The 25,247-nt window shown below is 37.9% G+C and overlaps 2 protein-coding genes across 2 annotated transcripts; one reads left to right on the top strand and one right to left on the bottom strand.

Moving 5' to 3' along the window:
* Positions 1-6,860: 6,860 nt before the first annotated feature.
* On the bottom strand, positions 6,861-15,358 carry LOC128355623 (zinc finger protein OZF-like). Its single transcript, XM_053315939.1, has 2 exons — positions 15,133-15,358; positions 6,861-8,156 (listed from the first exon to the last, which is right to left on the bottom strand). The coding sequence occupies exons 1-2, from the start codon at positions 15,311-15,313 to the stop codon at positions 7,117-7,119; spliced, it is 1,221 nt and encodes a 406-aa protein (XP_053171914.1). The 5' UTR covers positions 15,314-15,358; the 3' UTR covers positions 6,861-7,116.
* A 4,265-nt stretch (positions 15,359-19,623) lies between these two features.
* On the top strand, positions 19,624-22,959 carry LOC128354945 (zinc finger and SCAN domain-containing protein 12-like). Its single transcript, XM_053315056.1, has 2 exons — positions 19,624-19,795; positions 22,268-22,959. Exons 1-2 carry the CDS (start codon positions 19,624-19,626, stop codon positions 22,957-22,959), a joined length of 864 nt encoding a protein of 287 aa, XP_053171031.1.
* The last annotated feature ends 2,288 nt before the right edge of the window (positions 22,960-25,247 follow it).

Here is a 25,247-nt window from a genome sequence, read left to right on the forward strand (position 1 = left end):
GGCAGGGTGGTTAACAACACACTTTTCTGTGGTATGTCAAACTCAGAACACATATTTATTCTTACTAAGACTGAATAACTTGTTCATTCACACATATCTTTATTTGTTGGAGGGGGCAACAGCCAGCTGTAATGAACCCACTGCAGTAATGGCAGCGGCACTTGAGATCACAACATTCTGCCATCAGATTTGGGTATTTGAATCCCCAATAGGGTTGAAACGTTGCCCTTTTCTCAGCCCAATAATGATATTTAAATCTAAAATTTTTTTTACAAAAAAATCTGAATTGTACATTTAACCTGTGCGTATTTTCCTTTTTGTGGTAAAAGAAATGCATTGCAATTGTGTGCATGATGGAAACCTTACAATAGGCAATACCTAAATTGGAACTCTATTTTGAGCATGTCTTGTAGAGATGTCTAGCGCTGAATTCTAAATTTTAATCTGTGACAGAAGCCCTCTAATGGCCATAGTCATTTTGACAGAAGCAAAGCAGGAAATGAGGTGACATCATTACAGAGCCACAGTCTGCCTAACTGTGCCGTGTCCCTTTATCTTAAGGAGGTAGTCATTTTAACCCAAATCAAAATGTTTCCCTGACCTTAACAAAGTACTTTTTTTAATCCAAACCAAGATCTTTTCCTAAATCTAACCATAGCGTTGTTACATCAAAAACATGTATTTTTCCCAGTAATTTTTAACAGTTCAGGAAGGCACAGAAAAGTTATGTCACCCTGCTGATAAGGCCGTCAAATCAGAAAACACCTCTGTGTGTTGGTGTGAAGTAGACCAATGATGTATATCATTGTTCAATTTGGAGGACTCGTTGAATTAATTAGATCCATTAATGAAGTTGATACTCTCTTCAGTGAAAGTGTAAGTCTTGCATTAGTCTTACTATGACGTTTTTGTAAGACTAGTGCAATTCTCAACAAGGAAATGTTGATTCATTCACATAAATCAATAAAAAAACACTGCTTCAAATATTGAGAAGTCAGTTTTTACTACATATACCTGATCATTGAGGTATTGAAATTTAATCTCTAGTTTACATTCATTCAATTGTAGTTAAAGTAAGTTCTCTTGTTGTTAATTTAAGTCAATTTAAAAGGATTCATATTCACTTATGCTGCTTTAAATAGTTTCTTTTTGAGTGAAGCAAATGTTGTCTGAGTCAGACAGTTATTGTATAGGATACAGGGGATCTGTGCAGTAGGGAAGACTCCTGGATGAGTGCTGCACTGGTCACCATGGGAAAGTTGATTCCTATCCTGAATGAGGGCTGGAATGGGCCTGTGCAGCACCTGCTACATTGTTGTCAAGCATTTTATACAAATGCTGGAAGAGAGACGGAAAAAGAGAAAAATATTGCCATGCATCATCTACATAACACAACACAGTGTATATGTGAGTCTTGCTGTGCTTACTTACAGGGTATGTGCTTCCTCTGGTGGCTCACCACTGTAACAGCAAGCTTTTGAGTGATCTAGATTTTGATCTATCTTTGCAGGAGTGATGTTTGTAAATCCACTTCCCCTCACAGTCTGTTCAGCTGAGCTAAAAGTCACCATACTATCCTGGGTTTTTATGTTCATCAACAAATAACATATAGCCAAAAAAAAACAATGGAATTTTATCAAATAAAAGAAAACATCTCCCTTTGAAACTAAATGTCACTACAATATCACTTCTAATGACAAAGGGTCTCTTAATGGGCAATAAAGTAACTGTTACGTTCAATTGTACACAAAGTCACAACGTTACGTCAGGTAAAAATAAAGTAATAACTACCAAGCAAGTATCAAGAAACACCTGTGCAGTCTATCCAATGCAACATCTCTGCTATAAATTCTACTTTTATGAAACTTATACATCTTTAATTGTGTTGACATACACAATACTAAGAATAATATTATGTATACCAGGAAGTAACTGGACAGCATACTTTACAGTTAAGGGCACACCAAACTATACTATTTACATTTAATAAATAAAAGCAGAAGCTACTATCGGTGAAACTGTACTGTCAGATCATTCCTGTGTGTCATCTCTGATCCTCTGTGATTAAGACATTATCCTGTCCTTCATGTCTCTGGCTGTGAGTTTCAGCACTTCCTCGCCATAATCATTCATAATTTTTCTGACATCTAATCTACACAACAAGACATACAAGTTGTACAGGAGGAGGAGTATCAGGTAGCAACTGGCTGATGAAGTCAAACATCAGGCTGGTGTCATATGTCAGCTTCAGAATTCCTAGTTAAGGAAAACAATATTCAATAATATGTGAAATAACAATGATAATAATAATAACAATAATAATAATAATACATCACAAAAGCAGTTAAAACAACCAACAAATAACTATAACCCAATGGAACCTCATTCAGTCACACAACAATTGCAGTGAGCTACCATACAAGGCACTGCCAGAGTAGCAGAAGGACTTTGGGGTTCAGTGTTCCTAGCCAAGAACACTTCGACTTGCTGACAGGAGGAGCTGGAGATTGTGATTAGTGGACAAACCGCTGTACCTACTGAGTCATGGCTGAACTGTCCTGTATTGCCTGCCAGAGGGAAGTAGTTGGAAGTGGTGGTGGACCACTGAATACATCAAAACTATAAAATAACAAACATGAAATTTAGTGGTATGCAAAAAAGTGTAAACAAGGTGTAACCCAAGTTACTAGGCCTTATTAGACGTCCAGTTTACCAGTTTATTAGTGAAATAAATAAATTCATATTTTTATGTGACAGATTTATGATTTAAAATCTTAAATATGTTGACAAATAGGAAAAAAATATTAACGTACACAAATTTCATTTATATCTGTTAAAAAGCGTGTTTTATTTCATTTCAAAGTGTGGTGAATGTGCCTTTCTCAAGGTGTACAAGATTCAGGTGACATGAGGAGTTCACATGATGTAGTAAAGTAACTAATCAGACGCCGTCAGGGTGTATGCATCATCGTGTTTTGTTTATCTCTTGCTCTCTGCGGAGGCCTGTACTACGAAGCTGGATTTTCTCTTATCGAGGTAACTTCAGGGTTAACCCTGGGTTTTCTGTACTACGAAGCTGATTCATTTCTTACCGGGGTAAATCACCATGGTAACTTATGCTGAACGGCTAACCTGCTCCGGAGCAGGTTATGTTCTGGATAAGAGATCAATGAGTATAAAAGCACCACCTCCTGACCAATCAGCTCTCTTAGAAAATGACCTGCCCATTCTTAAAAGATCCTGTCAACATTGGTGCGCGGATCGTGAGAGGAGCGCTTAGGAGAGAAAGAGTTTGTAGTGATAGATGCAATTTTTTAATTTGGCCAAAATATATATTTAAAAAATAATCATTGAGGCACGTGGGGGATATTATTCTGTAGGTTTGACATCCTGAGATCAAAGGATCAGGGAGCATAATAACTGTATTTATTTATTATAATTGTAAAAAATTGACGAAAAGATATATTTGTAAAATAATCCTTGTGGCACATGAGGGATATTAGCCTGTATGTTATACAGTTGGTTTGACATCATTCACTCAAATGGTTGAAGCGCATAATAGGTTTGTATTTTGAATGTTGAATATTAAACTAACTTAATGTCTCTTATGAGAGGAAGGGCACTGAGGAAGCGCTCTGCCCCAAACGTCTGTGCCGTAATAAAGTGGCATTGTGTGATCAGAGTGCTGTCCGTTTATATTGTCTGATAAATTAATATTGTATGATCTCATGAATTTACACATTAACAGAGTCGCCAATTTTCTGCCAGCATTCCTTCCTGGCTTTTGCTGCTGCATCAGTGTTGCAACAGTCTTGCTTTTGGCCTGGATGATGTTTAAATTCTTCATATTTATGAAGAATAATTGTCTGCTCCTCCATGGTAAAGTAGTCTGCTCTGCAGGGTTTCTCCATGTTTGTGATTGGTCAGACGCTGCAAACACCTCCCCTTTATGTGAGCGCGCAGAGATCCAGATTGGAAAACCCTGGGTTGATTTACCAAGTTGATAACCAGCTTCGTAGTACCGCTTATCCTAGACTGCGAATATCTGGATAAGTCAATCCAGGTAACGGAGAGATATCCTGGATAGGTTAATCCAGCTTCGTAGTACAGGCCTCTGGTCATCTGGCGCAGCACTCCATCACTCTCCTACTTGGTCAGATAGACAGAGGTTATATGTGTGTTTTTAGGTTTGGGTTTCTTGGCTCGAATTATATTCTTCCTTTTATTGGTCTTCCTCATTAGTGCTTCTCTTATTATCAGTCTCTGTATCTGTAACAGGAGACGGAGACTTGAGTATTTAATTGCCGTTAAAAGAAGGGCATTAAACTGGTTTAAGACCTATTTATCGGATCGATTTCAGTTTGTACATGCTAATGATAAATCAAAATCAAACAAAAATCAGACACAATGTTCCTCATGTTCAGTGCTTGGACCAATACTGGTCACCTTATATATGCTTCCTTTAGGTGATATTATTCATAAATTATATCTATCAATAAAGCCAAATGAATCCAACCAGATGGCTAAACTACAAACATGCATTAAGGACATTAAGCCCAACTTTTCACTATTAAACTCTGAAAAAGCTAAGGTTATTGTGCTTGGCCCTAAACACCTTAGAAACACATTATTCAATGATATACTGTAACTACTCTGGATGGCATTACTCTGGCCTCCAGCACCACTGCAAGGAACCTAGCAGTTATATTTGAACAGGATCTGTCCTTCAACTTCCACACATTTCAAGGACTGCCTTCTTTCATCTATGTAACATTGCAAAAATCAGACACATTCTGTCTCAAAATTATGCTGAAAAACTAGCCGACACGTGTCTTCTGGGATTTTTGTAATTCATTATTCATTAAGGCAGAGCCTTCAGTTATCAGGCTCCTCTCCTGTGGAACCATCTCTCGGATTTGATCCGGGGGGCAGACACCCTCCCTACATTTAAGAGTAGGCTTAAAACTTTCCTTTTTGATAAAGCTTATAGTTATGGGACCTCCCATGATGCACTGAGCTCTTCTCTCCTCCCTCTCTCTATCCATCTATACCCATTAACATTCATATATTATTAATGCATTCACTAACTTCAAGAGGTGGAAAGTAACAAATTACATTTACTTGCGTTACTGTAATTGAGTAGTTTTTTTGTGTACTTGTACTTTTAGTAGTTTTAAAAATCTGTACTTTTACTTAAGTATGTTTTGTGTGAAGTGTTGTACTTCGCTACATTTTAAATCACATCTGTTCACATCACTTTTTTTTTTTTTTTAAAGCAAAGGGGATCCTACAGCATCATTAACTAGCATGATATAATAACTTAACATTCATAAACTACTGCAGCCTGTGACACTTGGCAGCTAGCTCTCATAGCCACATATAAACTCTAACACAACACAACAAACTCACATATTTATGGACGCACACTAAAAGAAATGTCCATTAGACGTTATACTGTCATCTGTCTCACTCGTTCATGTGAAAAGGACAGCTTCGGAAATGGGAGAATTGAGCGAATGGTGCACAGGGGCACAGCCTTTTTAACAGGGGAACTTTAAGCCATTGCGCTACTGACCCAAAAAAAAAACCAGGTCTGAAATCACTGATGCATATTTCACTGTTATTTTAAGGGCGCATTAAGATTTGAATAGGAGGGTGCACAATGCGCATACACTCTGCCTGTTACACACACAGGGATAGGCAGCAGCACAGAAACATACAAAAATAAAATAGAAGTAGCCTATTACATCAACATATTTAAAAAAAAAAATGTCATAAAGGTTTGTCATAATATTTATCAGATTTAATTAATTGTAAAAATAACATTTTTACAGAACAACCTATAAAAAACTGTTCAAAATTGTATAAACTGACATTTTAATCCAGTTAATTCAACATTGGATTTCTGCTGATTTAGCATGACTATTATGTTATTAAACCAATTTACATGAAAAAGCCATACTGCTTATCCTCTCTGGAGGGTCACAGAGGGGCTGGAGTCTATCCCTGCTGTCATTGGAGAGGCAGTGTACACCCTGGAAAAGTCACCAGTCCATCACAGAGAGTAGACACACTCACACAATGTTCTTATTTAAACTGCATTATATAACATATATGTAACATTTCTTTGAATTCTTGAATTGAGTGGTTTAGTCTTGTCCTACTTAGTAGGAATATAATAATTGTATCATGACTAGTGTATTTCAAGCTGCCTGTGAGTTAAGAAGGAACATGTCAAAACCCTAACTAACCTAACCCTTCCTGTACAAGCACATCTGTTTCCTCTGCAGACAAACATTGGGAAATCTGCCATTATAAGAGCAATATGCCAAACTGTTTAAAGGGAATGTGAGCTGACGCTGGTTGGTTTACACACATGATTAAGAGACTAAGTACAATCCTTCCAAAGCCATTTTTTCCACCATTTTACTATCAAAGTTTACCATAATGCTTTGCTGTGTGTCTTTGAGCTCTAACAATCTTGAATGCATTTGTAAATGAATGAAGTATTTTAAATCCAGGGTTTACATTTGTATTTACTTGAAATCGTCTCTGCATTCACCAAACAAACAGTCACAGTAACAGTGAAACCACTGACAATGTACATGTACAGTGACATGACAAACAAAACAGGGTCTCACTCATAAAAAGAAAAAGAAAAAAAAAAGAAAATGCTCCATAGCTCTACAGACGTCCTCAACTCTATATGGTAGCTTTCAATAAAAAGTGGTATTTCAACATTTACAAACACCAGAATAAGAGAAGTGTATACACTACTATCTGTAAATGAACACCAACACATAAATGAGTGGTAATAATACGCAACAAGAGCAAGAGGAAAATGTTATCTTTGTGGCCCTATCAGTACATTACAATGAGTTGTACTGTAATGTTTCTAACTGTTCTTATATGTATATGTATGTAATTAGATTGGATAAGGGATTTAAAAGGATTTGACAAGTCAATTAACACTGGACTCAGATTCAATAAAATGCCTGAACTCTGAAGAAACAATGACTAGAAGGCTTTCTTCTTGAGTGACGGACTCATTATATCGCTCCGGTTAATTGCACTGTAACTTTTGGACATTTCAGCTGAAGCGCCTACTCTACAGCCTCAGTGATTTTTTTTACCAGGACATTTGTGGTTTTTAAGGTGTGACAGCAAACTAAATGTTTTCTCACAAACACTACAAATGAATGGTTTCTCCCCTGTGTGGATTCTCTTGTGTTTATTCAGATTTCCCTTTTCACTAAATCTTTTACCGCAAAGTGTGCAAGTAAATGGTTTCTCTCCTGTGTGGACTCTCATATGTCTGACCAGTGTCCCTCTTTCGTTATACCTATTCTGACATACTGAGCAGCTGAAAGGCCTCTCACCAGTATGGATTCTCATGTGTGCAGCTAATGTTCCACTCTGGGTGAAGTTTTTACCACAAACCAGGCAACAAAAAGGCTTTTCTCCAGTGTGTCTTCTCATATGTATATGCAAACTTCCCTTTTGCCTAAATGTCTTCCCACACTCAGTACAGTCGAAAGGCCTCTCCCCTGTATGGCATGTTATGTGTCTCTGCAGAGCTGTGTTGTGCTTAAATGTTTTGCTACATGCTGGACACCTATAGAGTTTTTTCTGATTATGAGATCTGTTATGAGACACGTCTTCCTTGTCTTTTACTGCAACTGAAAATGGCTGAGATTCAATCATTTGGTTCCAGTTATCCAAATCATCAGTCTCGGGTTTAAAACACTGTGAGAGAAAAAACTGGCCATCACTGGCTGCTTTTAAAAAACCAGCAACATCCAAGTCAAAGGCTGATTCTGATCTTCCACATTCCCCTCCAACAGCTCCAGCTTTTGGGTTTTGAGCTGAGCTGCTGGCTGGAGGATCTGCCTTTCTCTGCTCTTCAGCTCTTTGATGAAGCCGTGAGAACTGAGGATTCTCTTCATCATCTTCACTCTTCACAGTGACAGGATGCAAGTGGAACCCTGGAATATCAACTTCCTCCAGTTCTTGAAACTGTTCTACTTCCTGACTGCTCCGGACTTCCTCCTGCTCCTCTTTAATGCATTTGGGTTCTGGATCCTCCTCATCCAGATGCTGCTTCTCAGTGGGAACCTCTGCACTGACAATCACCGACTGGATGTCCTGAGACACACCTAAGAAATTAAAAAAGAGAAGTAAAAAACAGAATAATCAGCATAGGGTTGTGAATGATAAACCGAAGCGACCGGATATTCGGTTCAACAAGTGAGAGATACGGCTGCATCGGTAGCAGCCTCCTCAATCGATACGAATTAGCCATGAATTCCTAGATGAATCGGTTGTCGAGTCATGGATCGAGTATCGTGAGACTTGGAATCGGCTGGCGGCATCACACACGCGCCAGCATCTCTAAAACAACGTGAGAGCTGAAGCTGCTCGCAAAACTCCGTTGCTGCCTAGCTGGTATTAGCATGAGTGACAAACAAGTAAACAAATAGAGTGACACCATGGAAAATGGAGGAAGTGAAGAACGACAGCGTCAGCCTGAGCGATGGAGGTGATCATATTGCACCTTTGTTACCTATTCTAGTGTTCAAAACACTATGCTCAGGCTGAAATGTTGCACTTTGTTGTGACTATTCTCTGCTACGTTTACCTCTGGAGTTCCCATCCAACGATTTAGCCAGACTTTTTTTTGGTCCATGTCAAAAAATAAATACATTTTGTGATTTTATTGTTCTGTTGTTTTTTTTGTCATGAAGCCACAATGCTTGGGGATATGTGGTTTTTTACATATTTGAAAAGAAAATATTGTAGTCACTTTCATAGAATTGGCTTCTTTATTTTATAAAATATCTAGAACAAATATTAACCGTAGAATCAAATCGTATCGTTCTTACACTGTATTGAATCGGTCTCAGGCACGGACTGGTAATCTGGCATACCGGGCAAATGCCCGGTGGGCCGACGTGCTATTTGGGCCGGTGAGTCACGATTTTTTTTTTTTTTTTTTTGACCGGCCCATAACCAGCAGATCACACAGCCTAAACACACTGTTGAACAACCACACCGTTCGCTTTGGTCCCACCTACAGGCCAAAGAAAAAAAAAGGCTGAGTAATAGTTTTTTTCTTACCACCGGCCCTGACACGCTGACTGACAGGGGGCCACCGGCCCAATCATTATCATCATGATTGAATGACACGCTGACTGACAGGGGGCCACCGGCCCAATCATTATCATCATGATTGAAACACCTCCCCCCTTTGGCTTGGTGCGCCGGTGACGCTGCAGTTTATTGATTGGTGAAACGTTTATCAGTTAGAGTTAGAGATGGAGAGAAAACGGAAAGGTGGTGCAGAAAAACTCCGCGACAAAAAAAGGCTTGCACTTCAGGCAGATGCTGCGAAGTGTGCCAAAATCATGGATATGTTTGCCACAGCAGGGCCTTCATCAGCTCCCGTCGCTGATGACAGTGGTGCCTGTGGCAGTGGCACTCAACAGGAGCATGTTGTTGAACCTGCGGTAAGCTGGACAACTGTCAGAACATGTATGAAACGCAATGAGTAGCCTAAGATAAGCCTCCCAACCCCTTGATGAATATGATAAAAATGATATGATATGATATGATATGATAAAATGTCAATCAAATAATTCCGTCTATTGCCCTATGGCCACGTTGGTTAGCTTAATGCAGGCGAAATTAGCTAAAAACGTTCTGAGCATTAGCGTTATTTTTTACTGTAAGGCATTGTAGGCTACACTGGCTGGATGAAATAAGCCTAGTTTACTGTAGTAGCCTACTTTCATGTCTTTCATTCTAAAGGAAATAGTCTTTAATGTGAGAACGTGTTCACCATTCACCGACAATAACAATAAATCAGTGGGCTGCATTCTAATTACTTATTAGACTATTTGTGGGGTGAGTAATAGGCTAGCCTATTGGCGAAGTTGTTTTTTTGTCCAGCAAATATAGCAGTTATTTTTGTAGCCTAGATGGTAAGGACAATGTAGTAGGCTACGTAACTGATAGAAAATCTCACTTTTAAAAATCTTATCATTTGTCTATGTTATGTGAATGCAGTTCCAGGTACATTCCAGTAATTCCAGCACTCACCAAAAATATGACAAGACAAATATGAAAAGTGAAGAGTTAACACTCTTAATTTCTTTGTTCAACTAGTAGTCCTAGGGTAAGCTCCTGTTTAGGCCTGAAAAATGGGCTGTTTTATGTAGCTAGGTGGCTAAAGACAATGTAAGTTAGCCTACAATGAAAGAAAATAACACTTTTTAAAATGACACACTGTAATTTTGTCCATTGCTATAGTGTTATGCCAATGCAGCTGTGTGTTTGTTTACCAGAGAATCCAATAATTCTGGACCTGACTGCATCTTCATGTGTGGGTGTGTGTGTGTGTGTGTGTGTGTGTGTGTGTGTGTGTGTGTGTGTATATATATATTAAAAAATATATATATGTATGTTGATCTAGGTTGAGATGAGCGAAATAGAGGAAGATGTCAGTGAAGGAGAAGAGAGTGTAAGAGAGGAGAGAGTCGGCGAGAGTGAGGAGAGAGTCGGCGAGAGGGAGGAGAGACACAGGGAGAGAGGAAAGCAGAGAGCAGGAGGAGGACATAGATTACTTTGCTCGTCCTGTGGATCCCTCTATGCTACAGGAGTTTTTGGATCACCACCCACAACAAAATGCCAAAAATCCAGTAGTGCAAAGGGTATTCACTTGTAAAAACGGAACCAACAGGAGGTGGCTCACGTATTGTGAGAGACGTCACACATTGTTTTGTTTTGTGTGTATGGCTTTTGGGAAGATTGGTGACTCAAGCACATTTATTACTGGAATGTCTGATTGGAGGCATGTGCACCAGCGCACAGAAGAGCATGAAAAGAGTAGTGCACACCACTGTGCTGAAGCTTTTTTACTAAAACACTCAAAAGCAGATATCAGCAGCAGGTTTGCAGGTAATCAGCTGTCTGCTCATAGGGAACAAGTCAGAAAGAGACGACGGGTTTTAGAACGTGTTGATGTGGTGAAAGTGATAGGCAAGAGGGGACTGAGCTATAGGCATTCAGAGAATGAGGCAGCGTACACACTGGATGATGACACAATTGACCATGGGAACTTTTTGGAACTCATCATTTTATTGGGGAAATATGATGTCTGCCTAAAAGAGCACCTTGATGATTGTATTGAAAGGAGTAAAAAGTTGCATGAATCCAGTGGAACAAGAGGTCGAGGGTCTCTGGTCACACTTCTCTCCAAAACTACTGTCAATACAATTATTGATACAGTTGGGCACCTCACTGGAGGCTATAGAAGAGAAGGAAATGAAATGCAACTGTACGTGCCAAAGCACGTGGTTTTAAAGAGGGGCTTTTGAAGTATGAAACCGTGTTAACAGCTCAAATATTTCTTCGAATATTTGAGCAAACAACACCTCTTTCTAAGTATCTTCAGACAGGAGGCATGGACATCCTTTCGGCACATCGTATGGTGCTTGCCACACAGGAGAGCTTGAAATCCATTGCCAGGGATTTTAAAAGTGTTAAAGCGGCTGCAGACACTTTTGTCCAGTGGGCAAATGATGACCTTGAGAGAAGACTGGAAGAAACATCTCTTGAAGTTGAGAAAACATTGCCTCAGAAAAGAGGCAGGAAAAAAAACAGAGCAGGAGAAATGGCCCATGATGAGCCTATTATGGATCCTGAGAGATCGTTTGAGATCAGTGTTCACAACAGAATTCTGGACACCGCTCTTGAGGCCATTCACAGGCGCTTCATGACACATGGCACTCTTTTTTCCGATTTGGCTTGGCTGGACCCCAGGAACTTTGAACAAATCCGGACCACTACACTACCCAACAATGCTCTTGAAGGCTTGAGCAGGTGCCTGATCAGATTCGACACAAGTGCAACAGTAAACAATCTCCAGTCAGAGCTGACATGTTTAGCTGGACAGTGGAGCAGTCTGAAGGCATCTCATCTTGAGGATTATGTGACCAGGACAGTGGAAGATGGAGCTGAAGGACAGGAAGATGTGGAATCAAGCGTTATGGATTTAACCTGTGCCTCATGTAAAAATTGCCCACTGTGCTGCTACCAAATCCTCCAGCGGCTCAACATGTTTTCAGATGCCTACCATCTCCTTGGGCTTGCTTACAAGTTCCTGCTGACTCTTTCCCTGACCCAGGTGGCCTGTGAAAGAACTTTCTCCACCCTCAAGTTTATCAAAAACAGACTCAGGAGCCACATATCAGCAAGCAAACTGGAGGCCTTTATGTTGATGGCCACTGAGAAAGATATTCTCATGGCTTTGGACACAGACACAGTCATAGATAAGGTGGCTGAGAAAAGTGAACTGATGAGGAAGCTGCTCTTGTGAATGAATAAGGTGAGAGGAACTCCTTGAATTGCTCATCACTGATTATGAAAATGTTTATTGCAATGTAACTTATGATTCTTACAAGCCTGAGTCTCTCCTCTTCTCTGACAGGATTCCATGACTCAAACATGCTCTGTTCTTCCATCATAGGAATCATTTGCATCCTTTCTAATTGTCCAATGTTACCTTACTCCAATGTTACCTTATCTTGAAGACTGAATAGCCTAAATCTGATGAGTTAATATCATAACTACCTATGATAATAACTGATAACATGTGTGGTCATCTGGTCACCTACAGTATGACTATTTTTTCTTTCTCTCTCCCTATCCCTTTCACACTCTTAGGATGCCATTTGTTCTTTACAGGAGGGGTTCCATGACTCAGACATCCTCCAAATGATTCCTGATAGAAATTTGTCTTTTGCATTCTTTTAACTTGGTGAGTTTACAATTGTCCAATGTTACCCTAATCTGGAAGACTGAATAGCCTAAGTCTGATGAGTTAATATCATAACTACTTACAGTATGATAATAACTGATAACATGTGTGGTCATCTGGTCACCTATGACTGTTCTCTTTCTCTCTCCATCTCACACTCTTAGAATGCCATTTGTTCATTACAGGAGGGGTTCCATGACTCAAACATCCTCCAAATGATTCATGATAGCAATTTGTCATTTGCAAATAGTACAATGTTACAGTACCTTAATCTGGAAAACTGAATAGCCTAAATGAATATCCTAAATCTGATGAGTTCATATAATTACTTATGATAATAACTGATACCATTTGTGGTCATCTGGTCGCCTATGACTATTTCCCCTCTCTCTTCCTCCCCACACTTAGGATGCTACGTGTTCATTACAGGAGGGGTTCTTTTTTGAATGCCTTCACATGCATCCTTTTCTCTTGGTAAGTTTACAGTTAATGTAATGCAAAATATTATCCCTCTCATTCTCTTTCTACAGTATCTGTCAGACATATCCAGCATAGCTTTGAGTGTGCAAGTGTGAAATCAGATTTCTTTTCAGATTATTTTCAGATTATATTACTGCTATTTTTGACCAGATTAACCTATAATTAAATCTGTTCTCTCCTTTTTTCAAATATCATACACAGAGTTGACCAGTTCAGAGTTCATCCAGGTTTTCCGCTTTATTCATCCTTTCTGACTGGGTAAGTTCACAATTTATTGAGCATCACTCTTGGAATATCTAGACATGATCAATCATTTCTCATCACTATTCTTTCTCTTTCTCTTTTCTTCCTCCCTGAAACACATAGGCACACCCAATAGGATGACTGCTGCCTTCAGATTCATTACTGTGATTGAGTGGTGCAGTGTATTTGTATATAGTTAATAAATGACAAGTTTTGAAGTATTTAATGTGTCCACTCTCACTGATTCCTGTTAAGTCATTGTATGGCTCAAGGTATGCTGTTTTAAAGACAGTTGCACCGAAAAGACTGAAAAGGTGCGTTAGCAAATGTTGTGGGCCGGTCTGGTCCAAAATGCCAGGGCCGATTTTTTGTCCCAGTCCGCCCCTGATCGGTCTGTAATAAAAGGATATTGTTTTTGAATCGAAACACTTGTGTATCTAGATGCACATCGAATCGTTTATCACAGAGAGATGTGCAAGCCTAGTACTGCAGTTTACCTGAAAATTAGTGAGTAGGGATGTAGGGCCACTATCAAATGCTCACCATACGATTGCAAAAACCTCACAGTTTCTAATATTAACAGATCATTCATCAAACTTTATTGAAATACTACCATCGCCATACAAACTAGAACCATCACTGAGATAAGTCACACATTCACAAACACATTACTGGCTATTTTCAAACCACGTCATTTCCACTGTGGCAAATATGATTGTATCTGTATGCACTACATCACAAACACAAGAAATTTAAAAAAAAGTTTGCTAGATCATATCAAGCACAATTTGATCTTATTAGAGCAAATACATTCTCTTCATTAGTCACCTGAAGCCCATGCCTTGACTACTTTGTTGTGGGGAAAATATTACCACTTGTATTCAGATCATGCTGTGGCTTAGTGTTTATTTTCTACTAATATTTTCTTTAGTGTATAATATACCCTCCTAATCATATAATGACATTAGGGGGCTGTAATGTAGTGGCCAACGTGTCTGTAGAGTCAACAAAAGAACTTAAACTATATGTTTAAGTATTTTCAAAGAGAAGCCCAAGGTAACCTGCTGTTTTAAGTTCATCCAAATAAATCCAAATGTGACCTGCATGCTGACGTGATTTACCAATAGGCTAAATGACAGAAACTAATGTCAGAGTTTGAGTGTCTCGTGTGTGAAGCAAGTGGTTAATGGAGGTTGGTTCCGTAGGTGGCTATTATGTAGGCTAATGCTTACTGATACAGTCCTATTCACGGCACTTAATATGAAATGCTACTTGAAACTCGCCACTTTGCACGTGTGATGAATGTTGCTATAGGGTGAGGAAACTAGTTCATTAGGAAACCAGTTGGAACATAACACCGGCAAGAGGCTGGATGCTGCAACTACTACTTGTGCCACAGTAACGTCCACTATTATTCACTTTTGACACTTCCGTTTGTGCAAAGGGAAGTGTGTTCCTGAGCCTACATCTAACGTTGTTTAAAGTCATGGTTGGTTACAACAGTAGTTACACAACAGTTGAATCTGTCACTGTCACTGCAAATGTAATCCTTATAATAAAAACGTGCTCGTCATTACTTTAACAAGACAAACCTCTTTCGGTGTGTAACTCTGTCTTGATGGTGGGTAGCTGCTCGGTAACCAGTAAACTGCGGTGCCGGTCGATCTCCTCCTCGTACTCACTAATTGTTTTTTCAAACATCCCTATTATTTCCTCGACAGCCACCGTCAGTCGCTGGCTGACGAACGATCTCAGTAACTGAATAGTAGACATTCTGAGTAAACGGCAAACCGAGAAAGAGGAGAGATATCCGATGACCATGAAACAGGCCCGACCCGAGGGCTGCACTTCCGGATAGGACTCTGTTGTGCGTCTGTGTTGCTAGGCAATATTAAAGTCAGAGTCCACTTGAACACGTGTGGTGTGGGCGTCTTTTTGACGTTACACATATATATGTGTCGGTTGTTCAATGTCTGGTGGTGTTTGTAAAGTGAGTGTGTGTACTTATATGTTCTCAATGTTTGGTGGTGTTTGTATAGCTGTTGTGTGTATGTATATTGTTCGTGTCCGTAAGGTCTATGACAGATTGTGAAAACGAATTTCCCTTTGGGACAATAAAGGCTATCTATCTATCTATCTGTCTATCTATCTATCTATCTATCTATCTATCTATCTATCTATCTATCTATCACACTTGTGTAAAATAATAATAAAGAGCAGAACGACTGTTAACCAGACTGTATCAACATATCCAGTCCACTGCGGACAATTGTGAGTCGTTTTTTGCAAAAACCTAATTTGGATTTTGATGCACGTGTTTTCATGGTGTTATGGTAAAGGTGCAACAGGCGCTTGGAGCAGGAAAAGAAATCGCACTCGTACATCCTTACTTCTAATATTACTAATTAGTACCTCGAATAATAATTTAGGAATAGTCCAACAGTAAAGTATACTGCTGGACTTAGTCATTGTAAGACTACTTGCAAAAATACTATCAACTGTTTTGTAGTAGCCTAGTTGTAGTTAATGAAATCTATAATGGTGGATTTAGTGCTTCTTAAACTACATATGAACTACTTTACGGTGTATTTTTGGAGTAGTCCAGTGTCAAAGTCCCTTCCAGACATCAACAATAAATATTTTCATTTAACTTTGATGTGGACTAAAAAAAACATCCATAAGTAGACCATGAGCCTTACATTTTTGGACTCAGTGTTTCTTCCAGTACTTGCTTACTATCAACCAGGGGCGATTGTAGGATCAGACCTTTAGGGGGGCTCAGCTCCCAATGAGAATTTGACATACAATGCCCTGCAAGTGTTCAAACCCCCTGTAAAATTACTCAGTTCAGTGGATAACGTAAATGACAGAAACCTAATCTGAAACCTATTATTGTGTTTGTGAAACTTTTTTTTTTATTTGTGAAAATGCTAAAGTGAAAATGTCACCGTTTCTGTTCAATACGTCTAGACCTCATTAGACCAGGTCCAGATTAAAAACCACTGGCCCTAAATTTACATCAATACATTACAACAATACATCCACCAGGGGGCAGCACAGAGTCAAAAGTTTATGACAACAACAAACTCAAAAACAAACATAAGACATAAGACAACATAAGACAGAAAAAAATCCTTATTTTACCCTTATTGGTTTACTCAATTGTCAGTTATTTAACTCAAGTGGATCATTAATGAATTGATCTTAAAACATAGTATCATAATCCCTATTAATGAATTTAATATTGTTATAAATGCAATCATCATAATCCAATATTATTACCCATTGATCCAACCAAACTTGAAGTTGGTCAAATTTGTTTCTCTTCAACACACTACAGTAAAATACCTCGACTGGAACTTGACAGCTAGATATATGATAAATAATAAAATAATAGAATATAATTCACAGATTCATCAAAAGTTTTTTTACAACGGTTCAAAAAGGATATAAATATAAATTGCTCCTTCTGTGAAGGAAACCCAGAAGATGTTTTTCATTTATTTTGGTCTTGCCCCTCATCTAACAAATTATGGAAAGATATTTGCAACTTGATTTCTTATATTGAACCACATTTTTCCTTTTGTTTTGAACATATATTGTTTGGCTTCATTGACTATCCATTTGCGGAAAAAACAAACAATTTTATATCATTAATCTTACTATACATTTGGCCAAATGGCATATACACAAATGTCCATACATTAATAAAAAACACTCCATCTTTGAAAATGAGGCCAAACAATATATTTAAACTATTAGACATTCCACTAATATGAAAGCCATTAAGACTTTTGATTTATGTGCTCTTTTTACAGTGAACAAGTAAGACATCAAATAACAGATAACAGAGCCAGGGGTAGTTACATTAAACAAAAATGTTGTAATGGGTACAGATATTTAATGTTTTAATAGCCTTTTGATTAGTCAAATTATCAAGTAACTTAAAATAATGCTCGATTTCTTTCTGAAAAACAACAAAACAATGTTCTTTATTATTACATTTACTCTTACGGATAAAAAAAACTTTGCCAGAAATAAAATAAAATTTATTAAGAAATAACATTTTTCTTCCTTCTTAGAATAATCATGGAAGCCAAACACAACATTTTCCCACAGTAGAAGGAAATCTTTGAGGAGATGATCAATAATAAATCTGCTGAGGTCTGTGTAAAGGGACAGTGCCAAAATCTGTGTGTAAATTGCAAAAACAGTTTGTGTTAATATCTTTTTTAAATTTCTGTGGTTGTATACTAAGTATAGCTACATGTGTGATGTTTTTAACAAATCAAACCGTTTCATTTCAGTGAATAATTCTACTTTGAGATTGTACTTTGAGAGTACCTCTAATTCTACTTTGAGATTGTACTTTGAGAGTACCTCTAATTCTACTTTGAGATTGTACTTTGAGAGTACCTCTAATTCTACTTTGAGATTGTACTTTGAGAGTACCTCTTACCTCCGCACATGTACCTCTTACCTCCGCACTTGTACAACTGCCTCTGCTAGCCCTGTACCAAGATGGAGGCACTTTAGGCACGCCTCTCCACAGTCAATGAGTCGTATTATATTATATTATATTCATATGTCTATGGTTGTCACTGCCCGATTTCTGTAACTGCCCTGTCACTTCTATTACATTTATACTATATTTACTATGCAAAAGTCTACCACCATAGAAACAGAAACTACAGGAAATATGTACACAAAGTGTAACATTAATTATTAAATATTATCAATTAAAGTCCCTGCTATTGCTCTGGGATCAATAAAAGTTTTATCTTATCTTATCTTCATACTTTACACCATTTTAACCTATAGAAGCTGTTTTCTATTTTTCCCCCTTTTTTTATACAGCACACACGTTTATTGTATTTTCTGGTTGTATTCTAATTAAGAGACTGAAAAATAATGATGTATGGTCATTATAGCATTGCTATGGCAGAGACGGCATGAAGTTTGTCCAAGTGGAGTCACAGTACAGACGGGCCGTAAACATGGCCGTACAGCAAATCGGGCAGCTCGGTTAGTGACAGCAAATCCTAACTCTATTAAGAGGTGCTGGAAAACCAATTTGTCTCTCTTTAGACCTCACATTAACACCAGTGGGTCATATATGCTTCTCTGTCAAATCTAAAACAAATAATACTCATCTCATCAATTGTTTCAAACAGATATCACCACTACCCTATCTGTTCAGTACTGGTCTAATATGGTTGATGGTTTGAACTGTATGGAATGTCCCATACAGATACTTAATTACAAAACAAAGTGAGAGAAGTGTCTTACAAACTGATTCATAGATACTACCCTGCCAAACATTATTTGTTAAAAAAGATTTATGTGTGAACTGTTCTCTGTGAGTCTGAGCCTGAAACTGCGATGCACCTGTTCTGTTACTGTCACTCCACTGCCACCTTCTGGAAAGAAGTAATACGTCATGTCACATTGAAGATTGAATCAGAATTTTCTTTGGATTGGAACAATGTACTTTTTGGTGTCCATGATGTCAAAAGTAAAAAACAGAAAGAACTGTGTGTCATAAATTTAATAATAATATTAGGGAAATATACACAAAGCTAAATTTAGTCACTCTGTTTTTTGGCATTTCAAAGGGAAACTGAACAATAGCCTACATCCAGAACGTCTGTGACTCAAATAATAAGAAAGCTATAAAAACATAATTTGTGCTCTTTATTTACTGTATTTATTTGAATAAACCCCTGGCTGCTGTTAATTTGTTTGTAATGTACATTAATAACTACCATTGTACTGAATTATTATTGTCAATAAAGTTTTATTTAAGAGAAAAAAAAGGGGTAAGGTAAAAACCATGGTAAAAACCATAGACATAATAAAGACTAACCCTCTTTATTATGTCTATGGTAAAAACAGTTAGTGATGGCTGCAACACTGCCCCTGGTACTTCTCCGTTTGGTCCGTATCATCTCCCTTTAATGTCACACACTCCGAGACAGTAGGTGGCGGCATGCACCTTAGTTTGTAATTCTTCTAAGAAGAAGAAGAACAAGAAGAAGGAAAATTTACTTCTCTTTATTCGGACACAACCATCCACGGGAAGAATGTCAACGTTTGAGAGCCTGAAGGAGTTCGCCGAGCAGCGGCTAGCTGCGGCGGTCGATGAAATATTTGAATATTTTGAGAAAACAGTAACTGAATATGACGAAGAATTGGACTGTTATTGCAGGTTGTTGGATATTATTTTACAACCTCAAATAATTCTTCGAAGAGCAGGTTTGTTCTCCATTCACCGCTTAACGTTAATTATACGGTGTAACTTGAATGCTTTGCTTCGCTAATACATAACCTAACTTCTGCCTTTATTGCATGACTGGGAATAAAGTTTTGTAACGTGCACACCCTTACGACTTTTGTAAATTGGGTGATATGTGACTCACTAGACTTGCCCGTTTTGATTAAATTGCATTTGTAGAGTCACAAAACCAAACGTTACATGCTTTAATGGAATATTTAGCAGGCAATGGAAGAGATCTAGCTGTGGTGTGTGGGTTGTCCTGTGTTGTCTTTGTTTATTTCAGGTGCGTGGGCCTGCATTTAAAAACCATCAGTCTGATTAACAACTTTTACATCAAAGTGACACCTTATGTTGTATGCATGGCGTGTAAATCAGTAGTTGAGCACTTGTGTTCTCAACCAGGCATGTGCATTATTCACCACGCTATAGCGGCAGGTTGTCTCGGTACTTCCGGTGGCAACTCCATCTGCCGGATGAGCAGCCCTGCCTCTGTTTTCACCACGGCATGGTAGGGTGTTTATATGTGTTTTATAAACGAGTTGCCTTTGTCAGCGGTCATATAATATAATAATGATAATATAATAATAACATATATTAATATATCTGTATATATATTATACAAAGCTAGAACCTCATCATTCCTCCTGTTCTAAACTGTGTGTGTGTGTGTGTATATATATATATATATATATGTGTATATATATATATATATATATATATATATATATATACACACATACATATATATATATATATATATATATATATATGAGAGAGAGAGAGACTGACTAATCTTGTGGTTTATGCTAGATGTTTCTATTCCTTTTTTTGTTTTCATTCTGACCTATTTTTAGTTTTAGTTTTATTACTGACCTGGGCCTCTTCAAGTCCAGGCTAAAAACGCACTTTTTTAGGATGGCTTTTAACACCTAGTAGTATGACACTTTTATTTTATTTTATTTTATTTTATCTTATCTTATTCTATCTTATTCGATTTTGTTGTATTTTATTGCTTTCACTGTTATTTTATTGTTTTTAATTGTTTTTATTTTTCTCTTTATTTATTTATTTATTACCTGCTGTAAAGCACTTTGGTACACCGCAAGGACTGTTTATAAAGGGCTGTATAAATAAACTACATTTACATTTACATTTACATTCTGACGGATAGCTATTGCCAATGGTTCAATTAATATGGAGAAATATCTTGGGGAGAGTTGGCATCTTTGTCTGGTATCCCTTTGTGGAGTGAAGCTTTGTGAGGTTAATGTGTTTGTAGAAGGAAGGAAAGGAGGGAGGGAGGTAGGATTGATTATAGGATTTGTGCAGTTTACTTTTATTTTATTAGCAATATGTTATAATTCATAATAAATAAAATAACTTGCTCATATTCATATGCCAGAATGGTTTCTATTCTTCATATTTGATTCATGATTGTACAGTGTTTTACACTACACTCTCCAAAACGTTGTTTTAGGGCTAAGTGCTATATTGAGTTTTTAAGACATATCAACGTATTTTCAAACAAGATATAGGACGAGACATTATCTTCTTTTGTGTGGATTATATTGTTTCCATCTCCTGTCCCTGCTGCATGGAGGCTCAGCTCTGACCCACTGAGACAAAGGAGAGGAGCGGCTAACGTTAGCCTCTGCTATAGTTTGCTGTCACTCGTCACATTGCTCCTCTGCTCTCAGAGAGCCTGTTCAATGCAGGAATATTATTAATGTATTGCTCCTCCCTGTTCTGTATGAAAGGTCCGGACATTGAATTGGACAGAGTTGCTCTGTCAGTAAGTGGCTACAGGATGCTGTTAGTAGCAGCGGTGGTCAAGTGAGCTAGAGAGTGAATGAAGTGAGGGAGCGCTGACAGTAAGAAAGAATCCCACACACCTCCACTCAACCCTGCTTAATCTGATTGCTTCAGCAAGTATTATATATTATGTATTATATCAACTCTGTTGATATAATACACAATATAATATGATATACAATACTGTTGTATATAATTTGCGTATTTATGGTAGTTATTTCTATCTATCTATCTAGAGTTTGCCCTTACAAGCTAGAACCACCACTGATCTGATTAGTCAATTAATTGTTTCAATAATCGATGACTAGTCGACTATCAAAATAGTCGTTAGTTGCAGACCTAATCTCAACCTAGGAATGAAATTTGTAGTGTTATGGTGCAGAAGAGCCTAGTTTTCTCATGATTAAGTTGGAATCATGAGACAATTATTATGAGAAACCAAAGTCATAATTACAGGGTAGTATCTGAATGTTGTTTGTATTTGACTGTTTTTGGCGCTTGAATGGCTAAAGGAAGTAAAATCTCAAAAGTCAATGTACATCAAATCATAACATAAAATCCTGAAACAGTTTGATCACACTGGGATCAACATAAAGTCACATTCATTTTTTGTATGTGTATATCATTACTCTTTGCAGATGTCCGTTTGCTGACTGACAGTGCTGAGGTTCCCCCTGAGCAGCAGGAGATGAGCTCCAGTCTGGACCAGGAATCCCCAAGAATTAAAGAGGAACATGAGGAGGTCTGGAGGAGTCAGGAGGAAGAGCATTTACAAGGACTGGAGAAAGCTGATGTCACTCTCATCTGTGTGAAAAGTGAAGATGATGAAGAGAAACCTGAGTTTTCGCAGCTCCATCAAAGCCAAATTGTGGAGCACAGAGAGGTGGAGGCTCCAGCCAGCTTCCCAACTAAACACATGAAAGCCGAAGTGAATGAAGAGGACAGCGGAATATCAGAACCAGCCTGTGATGTACAAGCAGTTAGTACTGACAGCAGTTTAGACATTTATGAAGCAGAGACTGAAGATAGGAATGATTTGAACAGATTGAATGCTGGTAAACTGCATAAGCCTTTCAGCTGTTTATTTTGTGAGAAACGTTTTGTCAGTAAACTGGATTTGGTGATACATGCAAGAGGTCACACAAGGGGAAAACCATTTAGGTGTTCAAATTGTGCTAAATGTTTTAGCTACCGCACAGCTCTTAAACGACATATGATGCTCCACACGGGAGAAAAACCTTTCACTGGCAGAGTGTGTGACCGAAGACTCATCCGGAAGTCACAAATCAAAACACAAAAGTCTGTTATTCAGAGTTCCTGCAAGAGATAAAGCTGTGGTGCAGCTGGACAGGCAGGATTATTAAGCAGTGATGAATAGGGTTGCAAAATTCCGGGAATTTTCAAACTTGGAAACTTTCCATGGGAATTAACGGGAATTAATGGGAATTAACGGGAATAAACGGGAATAAACGGGAATAAACCAGGAACTTACTAAACTGAAGGTATGTTCTTATTAGGGAACTTAAATATAGTTGTGTAAAATAATATTTTAGCATAATCCTGACTAAAACAACCAGATATCATGCAGTGCAGTTGAATATCTATGCTATCTGAGACCACGCCCCCTACATGCACTGTGCATTCCTCCATCACATGCACAGATGATTTCTACAATCCTAGACCACACTTTTGAGCCCAGAGCACACAACTTGAAGCCAGACTTTTGAGCCTGTGGTTTTGATGACATTATATGGTAATATATTTAGGGATATTTTTATGTGTAAGTGCTATATTTAGCCTTATGGTGAAAAAAAATAACAGACAGGAGTGGAACTTTGATGTTACTAGTTATGTCATTTGCACCTAAGTAAATAACAATAACTAATAGTTTTAAAAACATCTTGTATATTTTGGATTTTATGAGTTGTATCTCCACCAGGATACATTGGACACATCCCCCTCAGGGATGTGTAGCTTCACAGACACATTGTTGTATTTTTTCAGAGTTGTGTGTGAAACCATTAAGAATGATAACATTTAGTTGTTTTTTTAATGTTAAATTATAAATAATTGTATAATTTAAAATAACTTCAACAGCTCAGGCACATCAAGCGACATTGTGCACCTTTTTTCATCGTCAACTTAAAATAATGTTCTGATTTTTAATGAAGGGGTGGACTTTTTTATCCAATTAATCAATCAAATGATGATACCTTTCCACTAAATTACCCTCAGTTGCCATAAATTCCCATAAATTCCCATTTAATGCCCATAAATTCCCATAATTCCCTTAATTCCCATGGAAAGTTTCCAATTTGGAATATTTCCAAAATTCCCCAGCTTAACTTCCCATGGAAATTTACCGGAAACTTTCCGGAAATTTACCGGAAATTTTCCACCCCTTTGCAACCCTAGTGATGAAACACATCCACCTGAGTGCATTAAAACAGTCATGGAGGGAACATAATGGTTTGATGTGAAAGTGCATTGTTTTTCTTCTGTTCATAGTTCAGAGAGTAGTTCACTATGGACGGTCTTCACAAATGGAACAATAATTGTTATTCATTGTGTGTATGTTTGTTTTCCATATGTGTCAAGCCTGTGATTGGCAGGTAACCTGTTACCCAATGTGATTTGGAATAGGCCAGAAATTCAGTTTTTCTGTGGAGGGGGAAAATGTCTTCCTTTAAAAGTGTTTTTCTTATCCTTTTTGGTATTATTGTGTGACCTGCATGTTTAACTAAAGCATAGAACATAGTTGGTGTGAAAATGCTGTATTTACAGTATTTACAATTGACACTGAAACATCAACCTATGATACAATTTCTGTTTGTAATTTGTGTAAATCACAGATTAAGCAAACATGTAAAACATGTGTTGATTCCAGCTTGTCAAATGTGAGGATTTGTTTTTTTCCTGTTTCCTAAATTAAAGATATTTGATATTTGAGATTGTGGACAAAACAACAAATTTAAAGATGCTGTCTTGGATTCTGAGAGATCCTGATATTTTAGTTTTTTTCTTCTGATATTTGAGATAAATAAATAGATAATAAAATCAAATTATTGAAATGAGAATTGAACTTGCAATGGTGAAAATCTTTGTCAGTTTGTACAGCATTTCTCTCAACACTCAAGACTCTCAAGACATTCACAGGCTAAACTTGACTCACTGGACAGAATTAGACCTGTTGAGTTGTCCAGTCAAGCTCTCTCAATAAAGAAGGTTGGATGGTGTTAAATGCACTTGAAAAGACAAAGAAAATAATCTTTACATAACATTCTGGCATATCCAGATGAGCATAGGCCTTGTGGAGCATATAGATGATAGCATCCTCCACCCCCACATGAGCCTGGTATGCAAACTGCAGAGGGTCAGGTGCATGTTCAACATGAGGTCTCAGGAGACGGAGAAACAGCCTCTCCAAGGTCCTTGTGATGTGAGAGCCACTAGTCTGTAGTCACATGATGTTTTCCATAGGACTAGGACCCTCCCCACCTATAGACTCAGATTAAAGATCCTCTGTAGGGGCTCTGCTAGTTGATCTGTACAGTCCCTCCGCAACCTTGGACACACACCATCTGGGCCTGCTGCCTTTCCTGGATGCAGCCTCTTTAA

Source organism: Scomber japonicus, chromosome 3 (genome assembly GCF_027409825.1).
Source record: "Scomber japonicus isolate fScoJap1 chromosome 3, fScoJap1.pri, whole genome shotgun sequence".
Taxonomy (NCBI): Eukaryota; Metazoa; Chordata; class Actinopteri; order Scombriformes; family Scombridae; genus Scomber; species Scomber japonicus.

Coding starts and splice junctions, on each gene's coding strand:
- LOC128355623 (XM_053315939.1), bottom strand. CDS start 15,313: ATGTCTACTATTCAGTTACTGAGATCGTTCGTCAGCCAGCGACTGACG. Junction 8,157..15,132: donor AGAGTTACACACCGAAAGAG/GTTTGTCTTGTT, acceptor TTAATTTCTTAG/GTGTGTCTCAGGACATCCAG.
- LOC128354945 (XM_053315056.1), top strand. CDS start 19,624: ATGTCAACGTTTGAGAGCCTGAAGGAGTTCGCCGAGCAGCGGCTAGCT. Junction 19,796..22,267: donor AATAATTCTTCGAAGAGCAG/GTTTGTTCTCCA, acceptor TACTCTTTGCAG/ATGTCCGTTTGCTGACTGAC.